General features: G+C 41.4%; 1 protein-coding gene across 2 annotated transcripts; it reads right to left on the bottom strand.

The window, feature by feature from the left end:
- Positions 1-590: 590 nt before the first annotated feature.
- Positions 591-26,511, bottom strand: LOC139199378 (protein kinase C beta type). 2 transcript variants are annotated; one of them, XM_070828440.1, is made up of 17 exons: positions 25,962-26,511; positions 25,312-25,343; positions 12,372-12,454; positions 11,174-11,285; positions 7,774-7,902; positions 7,158-7,314; positions 6,627-6,761; positions 6,358-6,454; positions 6,111-6,254; positions 5,841-6,014; positions 5,650-5,741; positions 5,212-5,274; positions 4,970-5,108; positions 4,803-4,883; positions 4,601-4,708; positions 3,774-3,914; positions 591-3,342 (listed from the first exon to the last, which is right to left on the bottom strand). In XM_070828440.1, exons 1-17 carry the CDS (start codon positions 26,123-26,125, stop codon positions 3,190-3,192), a joined length of 2,004 nt encoding a protein of 667 aa, XP_070684541.1. In that variant the 5' UTR covers positions 26,126-26,511; the 3' UTR covers positions 591-3,189. The 2 variants fall into 2 exon arrangements, with proteins under 2 accessions (XP_070684541.1, XP_070684542.1); XM_070828441.1 differs by lacking the exons at positions 12,372-12,454; positions 25,312-25,343; positions 25,962-26,511 and adding an exon at positions 12,052-12,148.
- Positions 26,512-27,588: the final 1,077 nt, after the last annotated feature.

Raw genomic sequence — 27,588 nt, 5'->3', positions numbered from 1 at the left:
TAAGGTTGCTTCAAAGAAGTTAAAAATGTTGACAAATGCATTAATAAACACTTAAAAATATCCTAATATCTGCTAACAGCGACACTAGTGTGTTATTAACTACTTATTAAGTGTTTATATGCAGCTGCTTATACATTCTGGAAAATACTCGCATTCTCACCAAGAGTTACATGAGAGGACACCACTCACAAGTTTGCCCATTACATTTTAATATCTATAATATATTAAGCTACACCCAGGAGATGGGCAGCTTAGCTTAGCATTACAGCTAAAAGAGGCCAGTCAGGCTAAGAAATAACCCAGCACATATAAACTGCTGTAGAACAATAAATTTGCCTTTTTGCGCTTTGGTTTTTGTACAAATGAAACAAAAAAAAGTGTACTGGGAGCTGTAGATGTGCCAGAGAAGGCTAGCCCTTTTCCCCAGTTTCAAGTTTTTATGCTAGGCTTTTTATGCAAATTTAACTTCTAATATGATAGGGGAACTGATCTTCTCATCAGATACCAAATAAGCATATCCTAAAATGTCGAACTATTGCTGTAAGTGTTACCATTTCAGGTGTAGTGGCAGTAACAAGGCAGACACAGCAGAGGGAGTCTGGTAGGCACCAGTGAGTATATTATCAGTTTCCAGTCATACAGGACGATTACACGATCCACAGAAGCATCTCTCACCCAGAACCAAATATCTCTCTGACATAGAACTCAGTATGTATATATATATATATATATATATAATTTTTTTCTGTCATATCTCTCAATATGCCACCATTGATTCGTCACCATCATCATAATAAACACCTGCTTTTTCTCACCTGGCAGAATCATCGTCTTTATCAGCGAGCATCTTTGTGTAACAGAAACAAAGCTGTGATTTCACCATGCAGCCGCTTCCCTTTTTGATACGAGCTCAAAGAACAAGATTTGACACTTTGTTACTACCCTGCGTCGTTACACAGTTACAAAAGGATAATACAACCTGCCTCACAATGACACACATCTTCTCAGACAATTCATTTTACACATGAAAATGACTTTCCAAGGTTATTGTATTGTTGGAGAACAGATAAGCTATAATGCATATTCTAATATTAATACATGTATTGTAAAATGGCACAAGATGGCTGCCCTTCATCACAGTTGTTGAGGACATTATTTTTCCACATCCTCATGATTCTAACTCCTATTTTGGCACTTTTGGACATCCTGTTTTTCTAAGCTAACAAACTACCAGCTTCACAAGACGAGCCAGGGCTTCATCATATGCAAAATCATCCAAAAATGGTTGGTTACAAACTAAGAGATATGCCCTCTGTCATTAAAAACACAGTGTAATTAATGTGGTGAATGTTTTCAGTAATGAATCAGGAGAAAAGTAATGAGCTTTCAGTCAAAAAATCACCAACTTGACGCAGACTTACACTCTTACAGACTGCATGTATTAAGACTTCTATCCTCTGACTGATTAAAAATTGAATCTGCAAAATGTTTCAGATAAGCTCACCACAACACTGACCGAACAGAAAGTGTAGAAGTATTTGGTCCTATAGACAAAAGTAAAGTCAACATTAAGAAACGGATTAGTACTCAAACAATCATAGCAAAGCAATTGGTCAGTTTTCACTTACACTGTATGAATATTACCAATATGTGATCATAGTACACTCATCAATATTACTGATTAGGTCGTCATAGTCAATATGAAATTACAGGGAGGGCGACACTGAGACAGAGCAGGTTCAGGTCGGCCCTGAGGTCGGTGCACAACGTGAACCTGCTGGTGTGAGCAGCCGGGCAGCATTCAGGAGCAACATTTCTACACTTAAGATAGAAATACAGCCAGTGGAGCTGACATGGGAGCAGCAGTGAAACACGACATGCCAATAAACCAAAGTAAACTGAAAAGAGTGTCACCGCTGGAAATGAGCCTTGTCTCCGACTGGCAACTTGACACGTTAACATTTGATTATTTCTCCTGATTGTTAGCATTTGAGCACCTGTCTGCATTTCCATCTGAACATTATTAAAAGAAGTAGTTTGGCATTTTGGGAAAAAGTCTTATTCAGCTTTTTTTTTCCGATTGATACCACTCTTGTCTGTGCATTCAGGAGTCAGCTTAGCTTAGCATTACATGACTGGAAGCTAGGGGAAACTTCTAGTTTAAGTTTACTGATAACGATGTTTTATCTTATTCGTTTGAACCACATACAAAGAGGACAGTGAAAACAATAATGTGTGCTTTTTAAAGGGAAGAGTCTCGAGCAATCCAAACGACCTGCAAGGTCAGAGTCATGAGAGGAGGGTAGCACGCTTACTGCTGGCTGACTGCTAATGGCTACTACAAGACTAATGTATCTACAGCTATGCTAGCAGCTCTGTGAGGCTGCATGTAGGCACTGGAGCTAAATTCTAACCTGAGCATGCTAAAACCCCCAAAATGACAATGGTAACATGCTGATGTGTATTAGGTAGAATGTTGACTCACCATTTTAATTTAGCCAGTCCTTTATTACCTTCAAATCACAGTGATAAGGTAGGCTACTAAATAAACAAGGCAGGTTTACTAACAAGCATTACCACGTTTTACCCTTTGCTGTGGAGTTTTACTTTTTAAGGTTGTGTTATGCACTTCATCACTGTTAGGCTGCTCACCGCTCCAGCAGACAAGCTAGCAGCAATAACAGAAAGTAGCTTATTGATGAGTCTGTCATGTGACCCTCGTGTTGCAAGTCATACCAGTCCTCAGGAATGCCTCAAGTTTAACTCTTTAATAATTTATATCTCCAGCATTTCAACGATTCAATTCAACACACCATAATTGCAGCACCTCCCTTTAAACCCTTTTCATTTTTTTTTTTTTTTTTTACTTTGTGAAGAGAGCCAGGCTAGCCGTTTCCCCTGCACCCAGTCTTTATGCTAAGCTAGGCTAATCACCTGTTGACTCCAGTTTTATGCACAGACATGAGACTGACATGCGTCTTCTCACCCAACACTCAGAAACAAAGCAAATAAGCACATTTCCCAAAATGTTGAACTATTCCTTTAATGTTTCACCTTGCCGAATGCAGCCTGGATATGACATCATGGTGATATTATTCTGATTATTTCTTATTATTTTCTTTTTTACTTTCAGTGTATGTTTCTGAGGTGTGGGGGGTTACTAGTGCGGCCCGGTGATATGTGGCATGGTCAGTGAGTTGTGTGAGGGTACTCAGGGTTAACAAATGAGAAGCCTTGGAACTCTTCCTGGTCCAGGTTGGCTATAAGCTCCTGATCAGGGGGGGTCAGCTTTGGGAGGTGGCGCGTGAAAAAGCGATCAAAGTTCTCTGCATCACGCCCACACTGCCGTGGAGAGGAGAGGAGAGGAGAGGAGAGATGGAGAGAGAGATGGGGTGATGAAGTGAGTTTGATGAGGGATGAGAGGAAAAAAAGGACAACAAAGAGAAAAAAGAGAAATACAACTAAAACATGGCGTCAACCAATCAAATCACTCACAGCCGAAACTGTGGATTTCCATTGGTCCGTATGTGAGCCAGTGACATCTCAGCTTCATCATTGGTGACTACACTCACAAATCTCAGCTCTGCATTTGTCAGAGTAGTCAGCAATGGCAGGCGATGGTTGGGTTAGAGGGATGGGCGATCTAATCATTCCTGTAACTTACCTTGACTAAGGCTGTTATCTCCTTCCTTATTGTGACTAGTTTCTAAGAAAATCAATGAAGTTCAAGTGATATTCAACAGCTGAAGAGTGTGGTTGAGTAATATACTCACAGCTTTAGGTTTGAAAGGTGGCTGGACCTCTTTATTCTCCAGTTTTTCCCAGTCTATATAGCGGAAGAAGGCGTGCTCTTTGATGTCTCTCTCCCCCTCTGGACCACAGCCCAGACGCTTACCTGGGTGCTTGGTCATCAGCTAGAAATCACACACAGACATGTCAGAGTTTGGACATTTGTGTGTGTGTGTAAACTATGGCCCTTTATTAAAGCAGTCCCTACATATTAGGGATCATCACTTTGTTCCTCCACATGACGTCACAATGATGGCTGTGGAGCAGCTAAATTACATCCAGTTACAGCTGGATAGTAACCAAATTTATTGAATTGAGCAATGTTACAGCAATGCTAAAACAGTGGAGGACACTTATGATAACATGTCATACTGCTGTCAGCCAACAGAAGGAAGAAAACATCTGCACTAAAGTATATTTGAGGTAAATTTGATCATTCTATCCAGCCCAAACATCCATCACCATGGATGGCTTGCTTGTTCAGTTGTTGAGTTAAAGTATGCCCTGTATTATTTTGGGGCATTTGCTGCTCTTATTGGATATCGCGGGATGAACTGTAACCTGAATCACCGGGGGGACTTCTCGATTACATGATCAGCATCATTTATCCCTGAACCACAAGGACAACCCAATATTCTGACTGTAAATGTACAACATCCCAAAACAATCAGAACATGCCACCATAAAGACGGTGCATTCTTTAAATGATGGTTGTTTTATTGTGGATTTTAAACCCAACATGAAAACGGTGCTAAGAAAGTGTAGCTACAGTTGTTAAAGTAGCAAGATGGATCTGTACATGTGCGCTCACCCCCTTGCAGATAGCAACAGCTTCTTTGGACATGGATTTAGGGTAAGAGACATGATGCTCCATGATGGACTGGAACAGCTCATCTTCATCCTCCCCATCAAAAGGTGGCTGGATGGGGACAAATATACTTCATCATTTTTAGCTCCTGTCACAACTGTTTGTTCTCAATTTAAAAAAGTATTTACAGTGAGTGCATACAAACCTGTCCGGCAAGCATTTCATAGAGCAGTACTCCAAAGGCCCACCAGTCCACAGACTTCCCATAAGGCTGATAGGCTATGATCTACAAGACACAACACAAGAGTCTTGAGTCTTTTTCAGAAGTTAAAAGAAAACACCAATCAACTGCCTCAAAACACATAGACCCACCTCTGGAGCAATGTAGTCTGGTGTTCCACAAAAAGTCTTTGTGGTAATTCCATCGTACATGTTCTCTTTGCACATGCCAAAGTCGGCTATCTTTATATGGCCTTCAGCGTCCAGCATCACGTTGTCCAGCTTCAGATCACTGAAAACACACACACACACACACGCAGGTATTATTCACAACTGCAATCTGCAATGATTGTAAATTACACATTCAGACTCGAGCTGATCACAAGCTAACTCACCGATACACAATGCCTTTTGAGTGAAGGAAGAAGAGTCCGATGGCAATCTCTGCAGCATAAAACCTAAAGTACAGACAGACACCAGGCTCAAACCATATTGTTTTCCATATTTGTATTGTATAGTATAGACCTGGATACACAGTATGGTGTGCCCGTATTTATGATGTCAAAATTGCAGATTCTTCTGTTTTTAGTTCATTTAAGATGTTATTATAACCTATTTCAGCAGAACAAATACTAAAAAATAGCATTGTTGTAGTCATCTTATGAATAAATTATACATTTCCAGTAAGAAGACAAAAAAAGGAACACAACAAACTTAGAAATACTGTCATACTGCAAAACACTATCTTGCATTTTTACCATCGCATAAAATGTCCATTATTCACCTCTTCTGTGTGCTTGTGTGTGTGTGTGTGTGTTTGTGTGTGTACTCACACAGCATGAGGCTCCTTGAACTTGCCGACCTGTTGGATCTGGTACATAAGGTCTCCTCCATTTATATACTCCATGACAAAATACAATCGGTCCTAGACGACAATGAAGAGGTGAGGAGAACGAATCGGTCAGTTGTCAACACTGTGACAGGTGCTGCCATGTTTCTGCGTGTGCTCATCTAAATGCGCTACCATGGTTTGGAAACAGGAGTGCAGTTGAGTGAGGAACGGCGGTTTCCCAGACAGAGCGAGGACTCTCTTCTCCACCATGGTGCACTCCACATCATCGTCCTGGATCACCACGTCCTTCTTCAGGATTTTGATGGCGTACAACTCATCGGTGCCCTTCCTCTCAGCCAGCATCACCTGAAGGGAGTCAACAAAAAAGGAAATAAAATGGAGCTTCAGACTTTATGTTGTTTTCCAGCAGATGAAAAACACGTGTCTGCAAATGTGCATCACCTTGCCAAAGCTGCCCTTGCCCAAAACCATGATGAAGTTGAAGTCGGAGAGCTTGACACGGTCCTGATTACCGTTGCTGTCATACTTGCACACCGAGGAGGAGGAAGAGGAGTCTGTGGGCTTCCCTGGACCCACCCTCGCCCTCTGGAGAGAGAAGGGATTACAGGAAATGAACAAGATTATGAGGGGAGAATAAATAAGCCTCCCGTTGTGTCTCATTTTGTGTCTCTGTTTCTGTGCGTCGCACCTCAAACTTTTGTCGCAGCTCCTCATTACCGTCCTCTCCATCTGGCTGAACAGGAACATTAAAGTATTCTCCCTCCTCCTGGGACAGCATCTTAAACCTAAACTCCAAAATAGAAAGAACAATGTCAGATCAAATCCAGGATTATCACCAGACTATGACAATAAAGCCCTTAATTTCCACACCCCTGTTCCCTCGGCCTTTGTCAGTTCTGTCAACACTTTTTTCCTTCTTATCCACCATCTCTAAATTTCCTCATCTTGACGTCATACCATCCATCTATCCCTTGTTTCTGTAGCTCTGAGATCCCAAAGGATAGAGATCCCATGAAGTCATTCCTGCTGGTCAAATCCCAGTCCCAGACCTCCACTGACAGACGACGGTCTTTGTCACTTTCTTTTAAGTTGCTAAGAAATGAGAGAAAAGGGGGACAACAGTCAGGTGAGAGACCAGATGAAGGATTTCCTTAAAATAGGTAAAAATGAAAATTAGGTTCAAAATTTGATTTCATAGCCACATTCCTCATCTCTATTTAAACTGTTTTTTTCATGCTTGTCGTGCCTTTCCTAGCAGTCACTGTAACCGTGAATAGCTACAAGCAAAAACAAGAAAAAGAATGGGGACAGGGTCACTTGCATGAGCTCCAGTTAGCTTTGTGCTTTTGTGACTGAAAAGGGGGCCAAGAGAGAGACTGGAAACCAAACAAGGTTTATTCCAACAATGCCAAAAATAGGTTTATTGATCAAATGTGTGAAGCCTTAAAACTCGTCCAAAATAATGGCAGAGAATGAGAGATGTCTCACAAAGTGAAGGACTCATTCCAGGTGGGGTTGAGGCAACATTTGATGGTCTTGGTCTTCTGCTTGCTCTCACTCTTGGGATCCGGGATCAGCTTGAGTTTGACGTAGGGGTCTGACAGGCCGTTGGGGTCCATGGGCACCAGGTTCTTAGCCTCTTTGACTGCGAGAGGTTGAAGACATGGTTACGAAAGTGTCAGAGGGGGAAGAAAGCATCCCAAGATAAAACACACTTTTAGACTGTTTAGTCTGGAATTTGTCCTTTCCAGAGGACAGCAGTAAGTGTAAGTGTTGGGATGAGTCCCGTTCTGGCCTGCCCTAAATAACTCTCTGGCTACATTTGACAACACTTAACAACAGTTTAGTTTCTGTTCTATAATCAATCTACAGCTGTCTGAGAGAGAGAGAGCAGGCACGTGGACGCATGTCCCAGTGGCGATGTGGGTCAATCGTTGGATCATTGATCGACTAATGGACTTTCCAGTTTTAATCTTAGGCTGATAGAGAGCTCTGAGAGGTGCTCTCTCTCTCTCTGTGTGTGTGTGTGTGTGTGTGTGTGAGTGAGAGTCAGAGAGAAAAAAAAGTGAGAATGAAGAGACAGACAGAAGGAGAGTGCACTCACTGGTGACGGTGAGAGTGTCCTCGGTGATCTGGGCAGAGATTTGGATGCGTCCTCTCCTCTCGGTGTGATCTGTCCCACACAGGCTCGGGACATTGGCCACACACCGCTTGTGGATGTTCATCATACAATCTGAACAAAATGCACATGTTCATTTTATTTATACAACCTAAAATCACTAATCTGTGCACTGCATTACATCCTCAGCCCTTAAATTCTCAATTCATTACCTTCTGGCTCTGTTTATGTCTGTGTGCTTATCTGCTCTTGCTTGTAGGTTTTCATTTTTATTTATACCATCATCCTGCCAGAACTGCAGATGAGAATTAGCTTGTATGGCTACACCTGGAACATTTACATGTTGTTACATGATGCCAATGAATGTGCATTGCACCTTAAATAAACAAATAAATAAACACACAATTTTCACAAAACTTTCAGTACTCTATTAGCAGATTAAAGGCTCTTCAGCAACTTAGTTTTGCACTTAAGAGACAGATTGACTGGTTGAGTGGTTAACTGGTCAAATATGAAGCAGCAAAGGCTGAGATTTTGAGGTCTTTCAACCTCTACAGGCAGGATTTCTTTAACCCCTGATGATATCATTAGCGTAAGGGTTTTCCCAGCCTATAAAAAGTCCCTTCAGAGCAACATGACTAGTAAAGATATCATTATTTTAATTGATGCGCTCCAGTTTCCCCATGCCCTCTGGATGTTACTCTCCTCCCATATTAGACTCGTCTCCAAGGTGGCCCAACTACAAGTGCATTTTATGTGCATCTACAACTGCAGTTTATGACTATAATTAAACCAATGTGGATCATGTCGGAAAAGTGACACAGCATCTAGGACTGCCCTGACCTGCTCAAACTAGAGGACATTTTTTGTGATGGACAAAAACACAGATTTAGTGCCGACCCTGAGGCATTTTGTCTCAGATCTAACAAATGTGTGTCGGGCAGGTATACTGTTGCAAAAATCTTGTAGTGTGCAGAGGCCCTAACAGGCACATGCTCCATGCCTTTGTTCATAAAGGACATTCATTGTGGTAAGTACATACGCTTACTTATACGTGTTAACTAAAACACTACATTAATTAAGACAGTAAGAGTGGGCTTACAGTTAAAAAGAAAAGATCTACAGCACAGTCATTTTACAAACTACTGATGGGATACTATTTTTACTATCTTAGATTAGCTCGCATTGAGTACAACTTCGCAGGCAAACATAAAAACAGATAACAGTGTAATAAGAGTACAATTCTTACTGGGAAAAAATCTATTTTATGTAATTTCTTAGTCTGTCCACTAGATGTCAGACTGCTCTGACATACAAAGCTCCACAGTTTACTCCACTCACTCACGGTGGTAAGAAGGTGGAGAGAGAAGGTAATCTTGTGCTGTTTGTACAATCTGTCATTTAATAGAGTCTTTTGATGAACTTGACTTTATATCTCCATCATGACTAAAGGCATCATTCACTTTTGTAACTTCACTGTCCATTAAAACGTTTACACTTGAAACACTTTTAAGAGGGATGACCCAGAAAATGTTTAATGTGACAGAACATGTCTCATCTCTTCGTGGAAGCAAATCTGAAATATCTACATCCACTCCTTGTATATAAAGAGGCTTGCCACCCTGTTTAAGGTCCCTGCAGGACAACGCCAACCAGACATGTATCTCTGTCTTATTTTTCCACATTGATTATGATCTTGTGATTTGGCACCAATTTAATTTGAAACCATCCTTGTTCAAAACCAGCGATGCAAATGTCTTACAGAGCAGCTGAAGAATGGTCTGAGAGATGTCCTCATATCCTTTTTAATAAAGTTTTAAAGATTAATATTTTAGCCATAGCAAGATGATTTCAGGAACATATCCGCATTTCCACTATTTAGTAAAACTTTAAACACAGAGCTTCCTGCCATATGTTTGTTTCAGTGGACTAATATATAACCTTATAATATAATTGTGAATTGCGTTAAATATGCTACTCCGACATCTCCCCCCCTTTTCTTTTCCTGTTTGTTTAAATTTGGTGACTAAATATATGCGTATAAAAACTCACAAAGGCCAAGTCAAAGTCCATCAAACACTGTGTACTGCACACAGGTACAATGAGGAACTGTCAACCCACTAAATTACGCTGTTGGCGGCTGGAGACAGCATTGGAGAGATGTAGCCCACTTCCTGTATGTCTTTGTTGTCAACGAAAGGCCAATGGTCAGCAATAAATATGACACAGCAGCAGGAATGTAAATACCATTCATTCACTGTTATGAGAAGCTGATGACATCTGTCCCACTGCCGGTCATTAAACTGATAATATCGGTTTTAACTGTCATGATGACTCATGAGTATGGCAGTTATTGTAAATGATCATGCAATCTAAATTCAGAGAATAGGTTTTTCTTTTAAAGGTTTTAGATGAATTATGATACATAACATACATACCACAAGAAATATGTTGATTATGAATGCTATAAAACACTTAAAAAACACTTTAAATATCTGAAAGAGTTCAATGTAAATGACTAAAAAGTGAGTAGTTTGAAATTCATACAGCTAAACCTTTAACTGATTGTTTGGCCATTTCAGTACAATATTCATTCTCTCTTTGCTCTGTTTTTGGTCTCCACCATCTGCTGAGGGAAACATCTGAGCTTTAGCCACCAGCTAATCACAGACTATTTGGTGCTGAGCAGGTTTTTAAAGCTTTTCACTGAAAATGATGCTATGAGAGTGAACCAAAAAAGGTAAAGCTGCGGGCCACACACTGAAGCTGAAATTCGCTATAAAGCTCCGCAAAAGCTATTTCGTCTTATTTCGATTGACATCTGCTCCTTGTGATCACCTTGTACCTTCATTTTAGCAAATGCCTGATCCGTTTTATAATATAACATACAGCGTGAAGGACTGACAGAGCTGGAAGAAAATGACAGCAGTCTGTTCTCTGCTTTTATGACAATATGACATCAAATCAAAACTTGTGCACAGTGGAGACTAATTGTGTTAGTTAAACTATAAAACAATAATAGTCCAGTTTCCATGACATAGAGTTATTATTGAGTGCCAAGCTAATTTTTGAAAATGATATCATCCGTAAAATATATGTATATAATAAAATATAAATATAAAATATAATACATTGAATATTACATAATTGGGTGCTTGTGTTTTGATTCATATTTTGAGAAATCATACATTAAGAAATGTATGTGAAACAACCAGGACCAAGATTTCTGACATGAGTTAATATGGCTGACTATAGAAACCAGACTTTTAAAAGACAAAACCGGAAAGGGGACAAACAAACAATGGGTAAAATGGCGTGTTCTGCTTATGGCCTCTAAAGCACAAACTTTGATCTCACACACACATACAGATATTTGTGTACATACGGTCGCATTTCATGCCCTGGTGTATCAGCCCGTAGAGGAGGGAGCCGCAGTGGTCACAGAACGTCGGGCTGGAGTAAGTATGGACTTTAAACTTGTGTTTACTACGAGGATCCTGCAGAGGCACAAACACAGAGGAAAAGAAGACACTTCACTTCAATATTTAAGTAATCCAGGTCGTCTCAGTAGAGTTCCTGCATCTGTGTATCTTAGACTCCATTAAAAGATTAAAAACTACAAGTTCAAGAGTTCTCAGTTTCCTTATTAGGTGGTAGTTAAAGGGTCAGTTCACCAAAATTACAAAAAAAGATTCTCACTTACCTCTAGTAGTATCTAACCATGCATATAGTTATAGTATAACTATTTACATAGTTATATGACCAAAAGTATATGGACGGCAGGGCATTTCAGCCACATGTGATTGATGAATATCTTACTATTAAACCATGTGAATCATAGTGGTACTATAACCATAATGAAACCATTTAACATCAACACCTTCAATCTGGCTGCAGGGATTTGCTCTCACTCAGCTAGAAGTTCATCAGTAAGGTCGGCCACTGATGTTGAGTGATGAAGTCTGGCTTAAATTCATCCCAAAGGTGTTGGATGGGGTTGAGGTCAGGGCTCTGTGCGGGCCAATCAAGTTCTTCCATGCCAAAGTAGGAAACCCATTTCTTAATGAGCCAGAGAGAATAGAGGACTGATTTGGAGGATGTTCAAAAATAGAAAACAGCTACACGTTTTGGTGATATAACAAAAACAAAGAAACACTGAGGAGTTAGAAATTAATAAACCTCTGTCATATGACTTCAAAATCTATGCTGACTCATAAATTGTGTGTGTGTGTGTAAGCGCATGAGAGATATTGGCTCACTAACCTGAGGCAGCCAGGCAGCACATTCTCTCTTTACTGACATGCCTCAGTGTGATTTGGGGCTGACAGCTCAGCAGGAGAGAGGACAAGAGGTTACATCTGTGTATGTGCCTGTATGTGTGTGTTTGTTGCAGCAAACACAGGAACTACAAGTACACACACACACAAACACCAAATGCCAGTGCTGACCTTGTTATTAATAAACACCATTCAACAGCAAAACAATCACTAACCAGGTGCATAATAAACGTTTAACTTGAACACAAATCTGCTTCACTGTGGATTCATAAGAAAGACAAAAAACTGTACATCTTCTTTACTTACATCAGAAGCAGGTCCCTTGTCGGCCCCCGGACAGGAAAAGGTGACAAATTCATGACAGCGCTTATGGACCACAAAACAGCACACTGTGGAGGGAGAGGAAAAAAAGTGGCAACTCTGGCTTCCTTGCAATGCCAAATAAGGTGACACAGTACCAACAAAGATGGATATATCAATTATGTGGCATTAGTCTTCGCACAATGGGCTAATCATATTTCAGCAGTTCCCATTCGTTCTCATTCTTGCTGTTGACTATGTTTAGTTTTATTACTTCAGTGTAGATGATCTTGTGTTTAACCACGGCATGGTGGGATATCTCATAATCACGCCCCATAACGTTAAAGCTGCAACAGGAAGCAGAAGGCTCGACACTCTGTGATTTGACTGCTGGGAGTTGCACTAAAATCATTTAGCGTAGTGACTACCTGAGATAAATACCCTGCATACTCGCAGCATAGTGCAGCATAGCGATCCTGATCCCCTTTATAGAAATCCTTTTATGAAGGAAACTAAACACACAAAATGCTGATGTTTGGATGGATGCTCACTCTCTGATGGTTGAGAGAGAGAGACACACACAAAGGCTTTTGGAGAGTCCATGGGACAAAGTCTAGTGTTCTCAATCTGTGACTAAGTCTGCCAAAAGTAGGGAAATATATTAAAACTCTTAATAATCCTCTGAAGGTAGACAGCTGGTCTAACTGAAGAACATGTTATTTACATGTTTATAAAAAGACCAATGTCTAGGGCTGCGTTATTGAAGTTGATGGTTCAAATCACTGGTCAGGGAGCCATGAGTTTAATCATTTCACACCTGAGGCTTCAGGCTTGTTACTTGTATTGTTGTCCAGTAAATTGTGAGATAAGACTTCGGGCAGGGTGCAAAGTTTTACCTACTAAGCCCTTTCACAATACATGTGTGACAAAAAGTCAAAAGTCTAGTTTCACTAACGCATTTCAAAGATACCTCTGATAAGCTGGAAGTCTGTTATCAAGTAAATGGTGAAATTTCAAATGAGATATTCACGTACAGTTGTGTGTGGTTCTCAAGTGTTTTCCCACGAGAAAAAATGAACAAAATGTAGCAACTTTATGAGCAAATTACATAGAGTATTAGTTAATTGGTAAAAATATAAAAAGTGTCTCTTTTATGCTGATGATGTACCCTGCTCTCACTCACTAAAGACTGGTTGCACTTACCAGAATACTGTCAAACCTGCGGCCTGACAGTCAATCCACCCAAAACCAAAGTGCTAATTTTTCAGAAAAGGCACAGACCACAGAGAAACAATATCAGTTTCAAAACTGAAAACAACCTCGTTGAACTAACAAATCATTATACATATTTAGAAGTAAAAACACAGGAAATGTTTGTTTGGCTGTGAAAGAACTAAAACACAAAGCAAAGGGGGCTTTCTGTATCAAGGGATAAACAAACACTCAACTACCAAGTAGAATCTGGCTCAAAATATACAAATCAACAACAAACAGCAGCAAGGTGTGGGATACACAAACTCAACAAGACTGGACAAAATGGTACAAACATCCCATTGAGTTCTCGCAAAAGTGTCCTCCAGGTGCAGAGAAGAGCTCCTAACTCTTCATGCAGAGCTGAATCAGGCCAATGTTCAAAAACAAGCCCATAATTTCTGCAATCATATTAAAACAAGTGACTCTGTGCTGCCAAGAGTTGAAGCCACAAAGAAGTTCTCTCTGTCTACGTGTCCTAAGGCAGGGCGAGCTGTCAACCACTCAGGTCGTTACACCACAACCACCTCAACTTAGACTTAGACTTCTTTTATTGATCCCCCATAGGGAAATTTACATGTTACAGCAGCAACAATAGACAAGAAAGAGTGAATAAAATAATAAATAAAAAATAATAAAAATAAACTTCAGGACTCCAGCACTTAGAACATTAGACCCAACCAAATTATGGACCAAAGGAAAACACAGGGATTAGTGGCCAGAGTTAACAAAATGGAAACATATATAGCCCTACACAGACAGCACATCATGGCAGCCTACCTGACAACAGTGTTTTATACAAAACAGTGGTGAACCTTAAATAAATACAGACTGAATGAGCAGGACCTGGCAGTGGAGGTAGGCCGGCTGCCCATAGAGGAAAGCTTGTTTTGTTTCTGTGACCAGGGACAGTAGAGTCTTAGAAGCCAATATTTTGCAAAAATAATAAAAATTTGTTTATGTAAGTGACTTGGAGAGACTTTCGGTCCTACCGGGAAAGAGAGAGGGCTGCTATGGACTGGCAGTGAGATATGTAGCAGCCCGCCATGAGCTCCACAGCTCTGTGAGCCCTGTGTCCCACATGGCTAATAATTAATGTTTTTTAATTAATAATTGATTTGTAGTATGTTTATGTCTTACCTAACTTCCATTGCCCCTCTTGTTCCACATGCCCTTCTGTATGTTTACTATGATGTATAGTTTGTGTAACATGCTTTAGTGATGTCAGCAATGCCAATGCCAGTAAAGCAGCTTGAATAGAAACTATGAAATAAAACTATGACAAAAGATCGTCCTCTGTCCTGATCAGATCACCCCGTCTCTAAATGTGAATGAAAACACTCCGTTTAGATTTGGCTCCCCTAATGATGTCATAAGTTTTGTCATAAATATGACAAAACTGTTTCCAAAACTGAGCAGAGCGGTTACTGCTAATCCGGCTAAACTGAGATCATATCATCAGTCTGTATGCTTTTGAACTGCATCTCACAAGAAACGCATCCATGAGCTCTGGGTCACATGGAGATAAAGTACAAACTATCCCTTTAAATTTTGAACAGTCACTTCCTACAGACGAAGACATGAACATGACCAACACCAGAACTCCATTTCGATATATGGGGCAGATCACTTCCCTACAATATCCTGACCTTGTGGTTTAGCCTCATATCACTGCTGTCTTCTTACATAAAAATCATAAAAAAGTGCTGTCCTGTTTTAAACAACTTCAACTTTTTCCGATGGTTTCACATTTCTACCATACTGAGCATCGTGATTATGAGAATATTACCACACATGTTGCAACAACAGCCACTTAAAATCAGAAGAGCAAACACACACATGCAGACACACAACACACACACTGGGTGACATTACGCTCTGGTTTAAATTTAATTATTCACATTCTCTTTACATTTTCATGAGGCACTGTGGCAACTGGCTGCACTTTCCACGGGTTTCTAGCAGTTAAGCAACAGAGTGCTTATGTTTGTTTATGTGTATTTGTGTTTATTTGTGCAGGAGAGAAGGTGATTCACATCAGTGAACCTCTAATAAACTTAGATTAGTGCAGTTTTAACTCAAAATCACTTTGTTTGAATATGCCACACAGGGTATAGTGTGGTTGAACTGTACAATGCCAAAAGACCAGCCCAACTGTGAGGACAGTGACTGAAAAAGGGAAACGCAGAGAGGAAGAGAAGAAGACAACGAGAGAGGGAAAGAAAGAGTGAAGAAGAAATAGTCAAATGGAGAAGAAGAGATTGACTGTGTGTGTGTGTGTGTGTGTGTGTGTGGGCAGGAAGGGATGGGGGCACAGCTGGGTTTGAGGCAATGTGAGGGGGTGGAGAATTGTGTTTGCAGTGTGTCAGAAAGACAGAAATGGAGAACTGGAGCAACAGAAAACACAGTGAAGGATGCAGTCACACTAGCTTTTTGTTCATAAATCTGCTCCGTCCCTCACACACACACACACACACACACCTGTGCATCTACACACACACACACGTGCACGTACACGCTACTGAAAGACAGGCCTACTGACCTGCCGAGGAGGTCTTTGCTCTGTTGCCTAGCAACCAGGCTGAGCCCTACAGTAGAGTCGACACACACCGCCCCATTTTGTCCGACTGACGGCGACAACAGCAAATCAGAGCGGATCCAAAAAAGATCCTGGCGATGAATTGCCAGAATGACTGCGGGCCGACAGATTCGCATCAACGGGAGCATCAGGAAGTTCCTCCATCTTGGATGATTACCAGTGCACAAACCACAGACGGAGGCACTTGTAATCATCATTCAGGACTCAACGTGCCTGAATAAACTGAACCACACATATTAGACCCTGCTAGTGAACAGAACATGTTTATGTAGGCCGCAACGAATCACAAACAATTGATTCAGAATAAACCTTCAGTCGTAACAGTCAGAGATATGGTGAATATCTAACAGCGACTATATCTGCCACTTAGTGAAAAGAGACAGACTGTTGGGAAAATGGCTGCAAAGTCTTCATCAGTTACATCTAAATAAAACCAAACATTAACACTAAAAGACAACATATCACCACATTTACAGTTGATATGATGGACTTATTATCAAACAGATGCTTATTTACACATCCAGCAGTTACAGAGCAACATTATGATTCATTTGGAGTCAAGTTTTTGTGCACCTGATGAATGTAGGTCCAATGTTCTCTCTCTTTTAGCTCAGTTTTGGTCTCTATCAACTGCTCAGGGAAGCATCTGGCTCATTAGCTGCCAAATGCTCCACTGTGTTCACCTGCTGGTTGCTAACATTGTTTGCTATATGGTGCTGAGCAGGTAGTCAACGGTTCGCTGGAGTGCTGTGTGATGAGATTAACGGTCATGGAGTTGGCCAATGAAAACAATCCTAAACGTCAGAGCTCATGGTTATGGCAGAAGTTTGTTGGCAAAAGTAAAGATGCTAGTCATAACACTTCGTCAACAAACACAAACGCAGAGCTCAGATCAGTCTTGTAGATGCGACCACTAAATGCACTACAAGATCACCACAGCCACCAACAGTCCTGTAAACTGCGGTAGGTACGAATATAGTGCAACTCACAGATTACAGAACCCTCAGGACAGCTAATGAAGCAAGTCATAATCCACATTACTATCTGATCTAACAGCAACCTTTTTTGTCGGTGTTGTAATAACTTGACTTTCAGAATTTAGATATTTTAAACATTCTGCAAAAACAAACATTCAGATTAATTGAATTAATTCAATACATCGGCTCCTTTTCTTCATAGGTGGCTAATCTAATCCCAGCTAACATCATTCTGTAAATGCTTTTTAGCTCGCTTGGTACTTCAAGACAGCTGCAGGATTGATTTAATTGATTAAGTCATTTAATTGATTTAATAGATTAATATTGGATGAAGCTCTCTGAAACAGTCCAGTCAATAATATGAAACGCTGTAGAATATGTTCAAAGAACAAAGAATTGCGGGAGCGTGTTGGGGAGCTGGCTAATCTGGCTCCACAGTATATTTCAGACATGCTGTCAGTTCACCATCTCTGCAGATCTTGTTGGTCACAGGGCAGAAATCTCGTCCATGAGCCTGGGGCATCCTCAAAGTCTGGTGAGATGGCATTCAGCATTTATGCACCTAAGGCATGGAACAGTGCGCCTGCTGATCCTAGACTTGTTCCAGCATTGTGCTCTTTTAAAACCAAACCAAACCAAAAAGACTTCTTTTTCAGTCAAGCATTTACTTATATGAACCCACAGTATTGGTACTGTATGTATGTGGGTATGTTTTGTGTGTCTACATGGATGTTTCCATCTTTAAGCACCTTTGTTTTTATGTGAAGCACTTTTAACTGCTTTTTATGAGATGGTGCTGCACAATTGAATTGAACTGAATTGAATGACAATAAGAGTAGAGAGTCTGAACCATGATTAGTCCTTACATAACTGGCCGATGGATCCGTGCTCATCATATGATATTGTTATATATATCTTTTAGTCTATGACAGTCAGAAAGGAGCATAAATCCTACAACTGGATAAATACATTAGAGAGGACACTGAACAACTAGTCAGTAACCACTGGAGTTCTGCTGGAGGTTGACAACCCAGCAAATCGACTAAGAACAAGATACATGTGTTTGTGCCTAAACAAACAGGGACAGCAACCAACAATTTGCATCATTTATGTGAGGGGCAATTTGCACTGAAAAGGCCGAAAAAGAAGGGAAAAAAGCACAAAGTCTGGGTGAGATCCTGGATGGGGATTTGTGGGCAACACAGACGATGTAGCCTGTAGTACAGATATGCCAGTATGTCTAATGACTGGATCTGTAGACTTTATATTAAAATATCTACAATCACACACTATGTAAATCATCACCAGCCGACCCAGACACAAACACACTCAGTCAAACTTGGTCCAATCAGTCGTCATACCCAAATCATAATCAGCTAAAAAGTCATTATATTTGTCCCCAGTTGTAAGCACACTGTAATATGAAATGAAGCCTTTATCAAAATAACAGAGTATACAGGACTCTGTGTGATCTGGGTCAGCTGAGTTCATAGTGGAGCTTATCAGCAGGTTAATTACTGGTGCTGATGAATCAGTGTTTGCCCGTTGTGTTGGTAGAGCTGAAACAACTTGTCAGTTCATTAGTCAATTAGGGAATTGACATGAATGACACTGTTGATGAGTGATCACTCATTTTAGGTGAGCTCAGGTAAAAATAGCTGGATCGAGCTCTCTCTGCTTTACTGTGTCTTAGTAAATCAAGTACCTTTGGATTTTTTGACTGTAGGTCAGACAAATGAAGCACATTAAGGAGAAAAGAAATTAATCTACATGAACTGGCATTAGTTGCAGCCCTACCTATCAGAAAACCAATAATCCATGTATCCCTAATACAGAGTACTGTATATGCTTAAAATGAAACTGAAGCCCAAAAACTGGTTCATGCCTAACATCCATCTGCTGTGATTTGTTCATTTCATCTTCATTCTCATCCCACAATATTCTGCATAGTTTTCCACACATAATAACATCCAGTCAGCCACCCTGACATCTGCCGTTTGGAAAAATCTGTCGACGTTAAGATTCATTGTGAAGGAGCTCACTGACGATCGCAGGCACTGCACTGTGGACACTCTCAAATACGTGTTTGTTTTCTCGCCCTCAACCACAGTGTCACCAGTGTATCAGGTGATAAGTATCTTAAACTGGCTTGTCTGTCATCCAATCAATACCAGAGATACTGCTTCAACCGCTGATCAGTCAATAATCAGGATTAAAAGTCAACCACAGCCTTGATCCAATCAATAACAATGAAAACTTAAAGCACGAGAAACAAGCAGTATTTTTTTTTTTTTTTTAAGATTAATGTTGGCGCTCTGCCTTTATTTGAATCTTTTCTTATTGAGGTTGTAACAGTTGTAGTGTGGGCACAGAGGCAGGACTGACTCGTGCAGATGCTCAAGATTTGCTCATTTAATCATTCTTGTTTCACTTGTGAACAGCAGATTATGTCTGTTGCCAGTGAGTCGGGGCCAGCGGTGCGTGAAGTGGAAAGATCAGTGAAAATCATAGGACTCCACAGCAAGACAGCAAATAAAATGTTTCACTCTGGTTAACATTTGGTGGAGTTATTAGAGCAAACATCAGTCAGGAGTGACACACCTGCAACCAATGAGAACATACTGTGTGATAAAACCTTCAGTTCAGTCAAGTTAGAAAACCTCTTGATTGTCCTTTGAAACGTCTTCTCATCACGGATCAAATGAACAATGCAGGGACTTGGATCACTTTAGTGCAGACAGACACACCTCAACAACTACTGGATAGATTACTATGACATTTGGTTCAGACACTTATGGTCTCAAGGGGATGAATCTTTGGACTTTGGCGATTCCCTGATTCACCAAAGGTCAAAATCTTAATTTGACCAACACTTCGGTTTATGGTGAAATACCTGCAAAACGAATGACATTCCTATCAGTCGCAGTTGCATGTTGTGTTCTAAAACACTAAAATAAGACTGTACCTGCTTAAACATTATACCTGCTTAACCCTTTATTGGGCAAGGGACCGTATATGGTAACTTCACTGACCTTTATTTTCACCATAACATTAATTTTTTTTTTTAAAAACTCACAAAAGTAAAAAAGTCTTGTAATGACCACCAGTAATGGTCTAGGGTTGAAATTTTGAATTTCTAAGTATTTCAATGAGTGTCCTATAAAGGGTTATTATTAGCATGTTAGCAGTGTCGTGTTGGCATGCAACTATTAAGGTGCTTAAATCAAGCGCACCGCTACAGTGAAGTCACGTCACACACAGTTTTCAATCAACTGATTATCTGTGGGTTGGGTTCTTGTATCTTGCGATGAAATGTTTGTTTTGGGATTCTTCAGTCTTTAACTTGACCAAATGAACAAGAAGAGCAATACTGTTTCTTAATCAAATCAATCAATCCTTATCTATATAGTGCCATAGCAAATGTTATCTCAAAGCACTCTTCATAAAAGAGCAGGTCTAGACCAAACTCTTTAATTAAGAGAGACCCAGCGATTCAAGAATTCAAGATGAAGGATTCAAGAATCCCCACATGAGCAAACATAAGGCGACAATGGTGAGGAAAAACTACATTTGAACAGGAAGAAACCTCAGTCTCCTCCAAAGCTCAGACCTCTGTCTTCTTTAAAGGAAAAACATGCTGCTGTTAGCATTTAGCTCAAAGAGCTGCTGTTGTGGCTGTGGCCTCTTAGTCTGAAAAAGTAGCCAGAGCTGAGTTTTATGTTCTGGGCTCTTGTTTTTCAAAAATATCAGACAACTTGGTGATTTCTGTCCTGATGCAAAGATAACACTTTGAGGCAAAAGACATTTTCAACATTTGGAAACTACGGGTGAAAATAATAAAATTAACTGATTTCCATTAGGCTGTTTCAGTTTCAATATCCTGGTGTTGTTCGTTCTGGCTCGTTGTCACACTGTCATGGTTAACTGGGAAAATGAATGAATGTTATTGGCAACTCGTGTGCTTTGCCAAGTTAAAATCTCAACTGTGAAAACTTTCTTGATTAAATGCTTCTTCTCAGCATCTCTTTTATTCTAAAGAGAATCATTTCATAACCATTTGCTGCAGTTAAAATTAGTTTTGGAAAAACTACTTTTTAAAATCACAAACTCTTGTGAAATTTTCCCTCAAATTATCTTATAGAACTTATATAACACTCGGTCCAAACTCTGATCAGAAATCTGGATCTTTCTTAAGCAGGAAATGACATGTGGGAAACTTCCTCTTTTTGCTGTCAGCACACGCAGGTGTACACACACACACATACAAATGAACTCTCATAAAAGAAAATCTGTAGTCAAGAAAGAGAGAAGATAATTCTTTACCTGCAGAACAGGTATCCCAACACTCCTACAATACACAGAGGACACCTTTGTCACACACACACGCGCTTACGAAACAGAAACACACTATCTGCCCTACACGTCAGAACAAGTCTACACCAGATGTCTGACATTCCTTCTGACCAAGAAGAGACTGTTGATGACTTTTACATGTGTTTGAGCAACTCCCATTCACACTGAACTGCATCGACACCCTCCTTATTCCTCTAGTTCTCCTTGAGACACCACTGCTCACACAATGCTCACTGTTTCTTAGGCACAAATCTCCAATTTATCTCTGGTGTAAGGTAAAATAAAGGAAAAGAAAATCCACTAACCACATATTTTAGCATGTACATTTCAAATGAATAGGACTGAACTTGTTTTTCCACTGTGTTTAGTGGTCCAAATGTTGGCTAAAATTCATCTGGGTTAAAAACCAGGCTAAATTTGGCTGTTTCAACAGCATTTAAATAACTCAGTCTTGACTATATTTTAAGTTGTAGTTATGTAATGCTGTCTACATGACGCCTGAAAAGCAGACTTTCAATCAAAATCCCTCCAGATTTAAGTCACTAAATCCACACCTGCGACAGCACCTTCAAACAAAGTATATTCTTGACCTTGTAAGCAGCAGTTGTGAAACGAAAGCTCTAGAACAGCTATTAATAGACTTCGAGGTGAGATTGTTTTGCCGACCAAATCCTGTCCTACCCGGCTCTCAAATTAGGTAAAAGCAAAGGAAAGAATATCCAATAAAAACAGGACTCAAGCTGTTTTTCATTGTTTTCTCCCTGTTGTACCAGTGTGATCTTATTTGGTGCTTTGCAGGTCAACGTCTGTCATTTAAATTCTGTTTTAACAGCGTTTGTTTTAATGTTACAATGATATGATATTTAAAAAAAAGAGACAATCCTCACATTGGCAGAGCAGGAAAAAGCACATTTTTTGGCATTTTTGTTTGAAGAATGACTCAAACGAGTAATTTTCTGTCAACCAACCATCAGCTCTCAGCTTTAATGTGAAGCAGGTCATAACTACACTTTAATATAATACAGTCGTTTAAATGCTGTCGAGACAACAGTTCAGAGTCTGTTAATTCTATATCTGTGTCATGCCAAACATTTGGCCGGTCCCACGTGGGATTAGAAGACACTGCTGTGTGACAGTTTCAAGCAAACTGGGCACCGAATAGCAGAGGAGAGAAAAACAGCAGCTTGTTCTGTGTTTACTGTACTGCATGGTTTCCAATAAACAGGATAATAGCCACACAATGTGCCTCATTTTCCATCATCAAAGGTTGCATCTTTGAGATGGCACGTTGGACAGTCCTGTTTTTCCTCTTTTAGCTCAACATGCAGCCCAGTTATGTACATTTAATGGTGCAATACCAGATCTCAACTGCGCACATGACAATGTAAGCTCCTTATGTGTTAAGCTTTGTCCAAAAACTGACTTTGCCCCCAAATTTAGCCTCGGGTTTTAACCTCAATGTCTTAAGGCCTGTAAATCACCAAATTTCAGCGCTTACTGAGAACTTGAGATGAACATCATTTTTCTTTAGAAACCTTACTAAATTAGGTCAAATCTTTCAACTGTATATGTAGACATAAACAGATACTTGACACTATTTATAGCTTCATTTTCCACACTGAACGCAACAAGAAACCTTTTCAACTGATCACAACAAAAATCATACCATCCTGCTTACTAATGTTCAACTATTCTCTCAAACTGGACTAAGTTTATGCCCCTTCTTCCCTTTTCTCACCAAAAAAAAAAAAATCTCACTTTTGCTTGATACAGTTGACTTAATTACATGTATACTTTACATATATTTTATGCTGTAGCTGCAATGTGACCATTGATCACTGATTTACAACATCACAAGCATTTTTTTACTAGACATTTCCCATTTTCTAATCTCCAAATAGGGTCAAATTGAGGGGGAAAATAAATCACTGTTTAGAGAGACTGCTCTTCACCGTTTTCTTACGTTATAACCTAATGGGCATTGATTTTGGTGATTTACTAGTACAAAGACATCTGGGTGAAAATAGGGCCCTAACAACACTGAGATAGTCATTAAAATGCAATGATTATAGTTAATTGTATCTAAACTCACGTTATTGCCAGATTTATGAGGTCCAATTTATTTGGCTAAGCAAGTTAACCAAGTTTTAAAGGTGCAATTAACTATTTTGTTAATTCATTATTTTGTTATCTGCTGATTATTTCCTCAAATTAACGTTTTATCTATAAAACATTAGAACAGTGAAAAACGGCCATCATAATGTGATTTTATCAAATATCTTGTTTTTTTGACCAACAACTGCAGCAAAAGCCACAAATAATAAAACTTACACTGATAAAGAAAAGCAGCAAGTTTTCAAATCTTCTTTTCTGCTTGAAAAATTAATCAAATACCAAAATAGTTGCTTATTACTGTCAGGGGAAAATACATGGTTCCTGCATGGTCTGTTTGATTAATCATCTGCCCAAGTCTAGGAGGGTCTGTGCAGACCCCTGTGCCAGTGTCCAGATGCAGCCAAGAATTTTTGACAGTGCAATCAGCCCTGATTGTAAATCTAATCACATTTATTGTCCAGTTTACAAATATTTAGCCCAGCGTTAACCTGGATGCCACCTTTTGACCTGGAAATCCCCGAAACAGTGCTGACAAAGTAGATTGTCTTATCTTCAGTGTGAACAGTGATCACTGGCATCACAGACAACCCTCGGACCACTTTGAGTCCATCTGTTAAATGAATTTAAGAGTTATCAGTTAACTGTTGGAAACTAACCACGAAACTCGACCTGACAGCTGCTCTACCTGTGCAAGGCTCTGATTGGTCAGCACTCTCTAAAGCGTGGGGGTGTGTGTGTGTGTGTGCTGTCAGCTCAGGGCAATGCACCACACTGACTGACTGACTGTAGTCCTGCACATGAAGTGTTAATTTTCGTTTCCTGTATCACCACCAGAGCTGTTGACGAGCCTGTCGCCTCAGTAGATGAGGGGGGCTTCAGCTTTTATCCCCTGCTAATAACATGACACTCTAAGGCACGCAACTTTGCAAAACTCCTCCCAGTCTGTGAGGTCTTGAGTAAGAGCATAATGAGGAAACTGGTCATTTTCTGGCATAACCTCATGCGGCCGATGAAATGACCGGAGCCAGATGGGTTTAGGTGGGTGTCTGTCTGCGATGGATCAGTGAAGAGGGGGAAGTGATACTATGAGCACAACCACAGCGTTTGCTGCAGTGCTGAAACATGCATGTGATTGAGGGGTGTCACTGTGTTGCTGCAAAGGCCTGTTTACGAAACCATTCTGTGCAGAGGTCCGTGTCTAGACGCCCACCACGACCAGCCGCCCACCCACAAAACCTCCACTTTACAATTCCAATCAGATGTCAGGGGAGATGAAGACAAAGCTTGAGAAAACTAACTTCCTGGTCTGCCTTCCTCTGCGAAAACCAGACATCTCAGCTTTCACCACTCCGCCGCCTCTTCTACTCTTACATCTCACACTGCCTCTTCAGCCTGAGTCTCTTCGGAGTATTCTCACTCTCCTTTATCACTGTTGGCAAGCACCTGCTTCGAGTTTGACACCTGCCTGCCAACACCAACACGCCGTCAACGGAAGAGCCAACAGGTCACTCTGACAGTGTGCAGACCTGCGGCCCTGATTACAACAAACACACACAAACACATAGCAACACTCCTTCAGACAGAGAACATCCGTCCGCACACCCACAGCCATATGCAGCAGAGGGATTTGTGAATGAGCCACTGCTCTTACCTTGGCACTGGAATCCCTGTTTCCCAAAGCCCCTGTGGACAGAAGACAGGGATGTGAAATTTGGGGAATTCACAAGGGATGCACAGACAATGACGCATGTGGGCAACACACACAAACACACACATGCAGATATCCAATCACACATGGACACACACACACACACCTACACACAGATGAACACACACACACACACACACCTACACACAGATGAACACACACACACACACACCTACACACAGATGAACACACACAGCTGCAGCAGCAACAGTGGGGCCCTGTGTCTCTGCCTCCAGCTGCATTCCTTCACCAGACCTCCAGTTTCAGAGAGGGGTGTCTGGTCGATGCGGTAAACGCCGAGCAGCAGCGACTGCTCTGCGGCTGCCGACAACTCGCCCCCATCCCTCCCCTCTTTGCCTCCCTCCCTGCCGCCCCCCGACAGGCCTGGCGGTGCTGTCGCATTGTGGAAAACCGGGGGAATGGCGCATCGCAGTGGGCTTTTTTTTTTTTGGACAATGACAATGAATGAAACACTGCGGTGTCTGAGCACCGTCAGTGAGGAAGGAGGCCGACCAAAGCCGCAGCAGCAGCAGCAGCAAGTGAATCACCTGTGTCCTTTCCCCTCACACTCACTCACCCACCCACTCACTCACCAGATGAAGTCCGTGCAGTGGCTGCAGAAGGTTGGCTGCTTGAAGAAGCGCGCGATGAACTTGTGGTTCTTCACCTCGTGCACATTCTTCTGGCGGAGGGCTCCCTGACGGGCGAAGCCGCGCGCGCTCTCCGGTACCTCTCCGTCGCTGCTGGGGTCAGCCATCTTAACGAGGAAGCGGCGGTCCGAGAGGAACGAGGGGTGAGGAGGAGAGCGAAGAGAGAGAGAGAGGGAGAGACGACGGAGGCAGAACGGAGGGAGAACGAGTCGCGGTGCATGTGCCTCCTCCTCCTCCTCGTCCTCCTCTCCGCCCCGCTGGCCGCCTCGGTGTCGCTCGTGCTGCCGGTGTTTGGTCGGTCTGCGTCCAGCTCGCGCTGAAGCTGCTGCTGCTGCTGCGCTTCTTCCGGCGGGTCCCCGGGCCGCGCGCCTGCTCCCCCGTTCTCACCAATGTGTTGCTGCTTACAACTCTCTGTCTGTCTGTCTGTCTGTCTGTGCCTCTCTCTCCTTCTCTCTGTCTGTGTCTCTCTCTCTCCTCTCTCTCTCTCTCTCTCCTTTCTCTCTCTCTCTGTCTGTCTCTCTCTCTCCTTCTCTCTGTCTGTGTCTCTCTCTCTCCTCTCTCTCTCTCTCTCTCCTTTCTCTCTCTCTCTGTCTGTCTCTCTCTCTCCTTCTCTCTGTCTGTGTCTCTCTCTCTCCTCTCTCTCTCTCTCTCCTTTCTCTCTCTCTCTGTCTGTCTCTCTCTCTCCTTCTCTCTGTCTGTCTGTCTCTCTCTCTCCTTCTCTCTGTCTGTGTCTCTCTCTCCTCTCTCTCTCTCCTCTCTGTCTGTCTGTCTCTCTCCTCTCTCTCTCTCTCCTTTCTCTCTCTCTGTCTGTCTGTCTCTCTCTCCCCTCTCTGTGTCTCTCTCTCTCTCCCCTCTCTGTCTCTCTCTCTCTCTCCTCTCTGTCTCTCTCTCTCTCTCTCTGTCTCTCTCTCCCCTCTCTGTCTCTCTCTCTCTCTCCTCTCTGTCTCTCTCTCTCTCTCTCTGTCTCTCTCTCCCCTCTCTGTCTCTCTCTCTCTCCCCTCTCTGTCTCTCTCTCCTCTCTCTGTCTCTCTCTCTCCTCTCTCTGTCTCTCTCTCCCCTCTCTCTCTCTCTCTCTCCTCTCTGGTGTGTGGGTATGCAGTTGTGTCACACCTATGAAGTAACCCTTCACTGTCATTAGCTGCACTAGTTTAACCTCTCAGTGCAGTTTGATAGGAGACACTCACACACACTCATCATGTCTCGCTATCTTTGTGGGGACTGCATACTGTAACTAAACAACACTAACTTGACCCTGACCCTTAAATTTAAGGTTTTGGTCATTTAATTAGCTGTAAATTTAGTGGAAGATCAGACAAGCTAAAGTATCAGGAGGGACCCTGTGACAGTAAATCTAGATTTTGTTATGCAAGTTCCTAAAAAAAAAAAAAAGGCATCAACATTTTGAGAAAGGAATGATTTGATTCATTGCCCAGAGTGAGATGAGACGACTGACGGCGCTCTCAGGTCTGTACATGAAGAATGCAGTCAGCTCGTTGAAGTTTTGTCTTCACCATGAGGTTTCCAAACAACTGGCCAAGACTCCAGGAAGTTACAACAAATAGTCCTGCAC

Source organism: Pempheris klunzingeri, chromosome 3, assembly GCF_042242105.1.
Source record: "Pempheris klunzingeri isolate RE-2024b chromosome 3, fPemKlu1.hap1, whole genome shotgun sequence".
NCBI lineage: Eukaryota > Metazoa > Chordata > Actinopteri > Acropomatiformes > Pempheridae > Pempheris > Pempheris klunzingeri.
The sequence above is the reverse complement of the archived record's forward strand: the minus strand, read 5'-3'. Positions and strand labels throughout refer to the sequence as shown.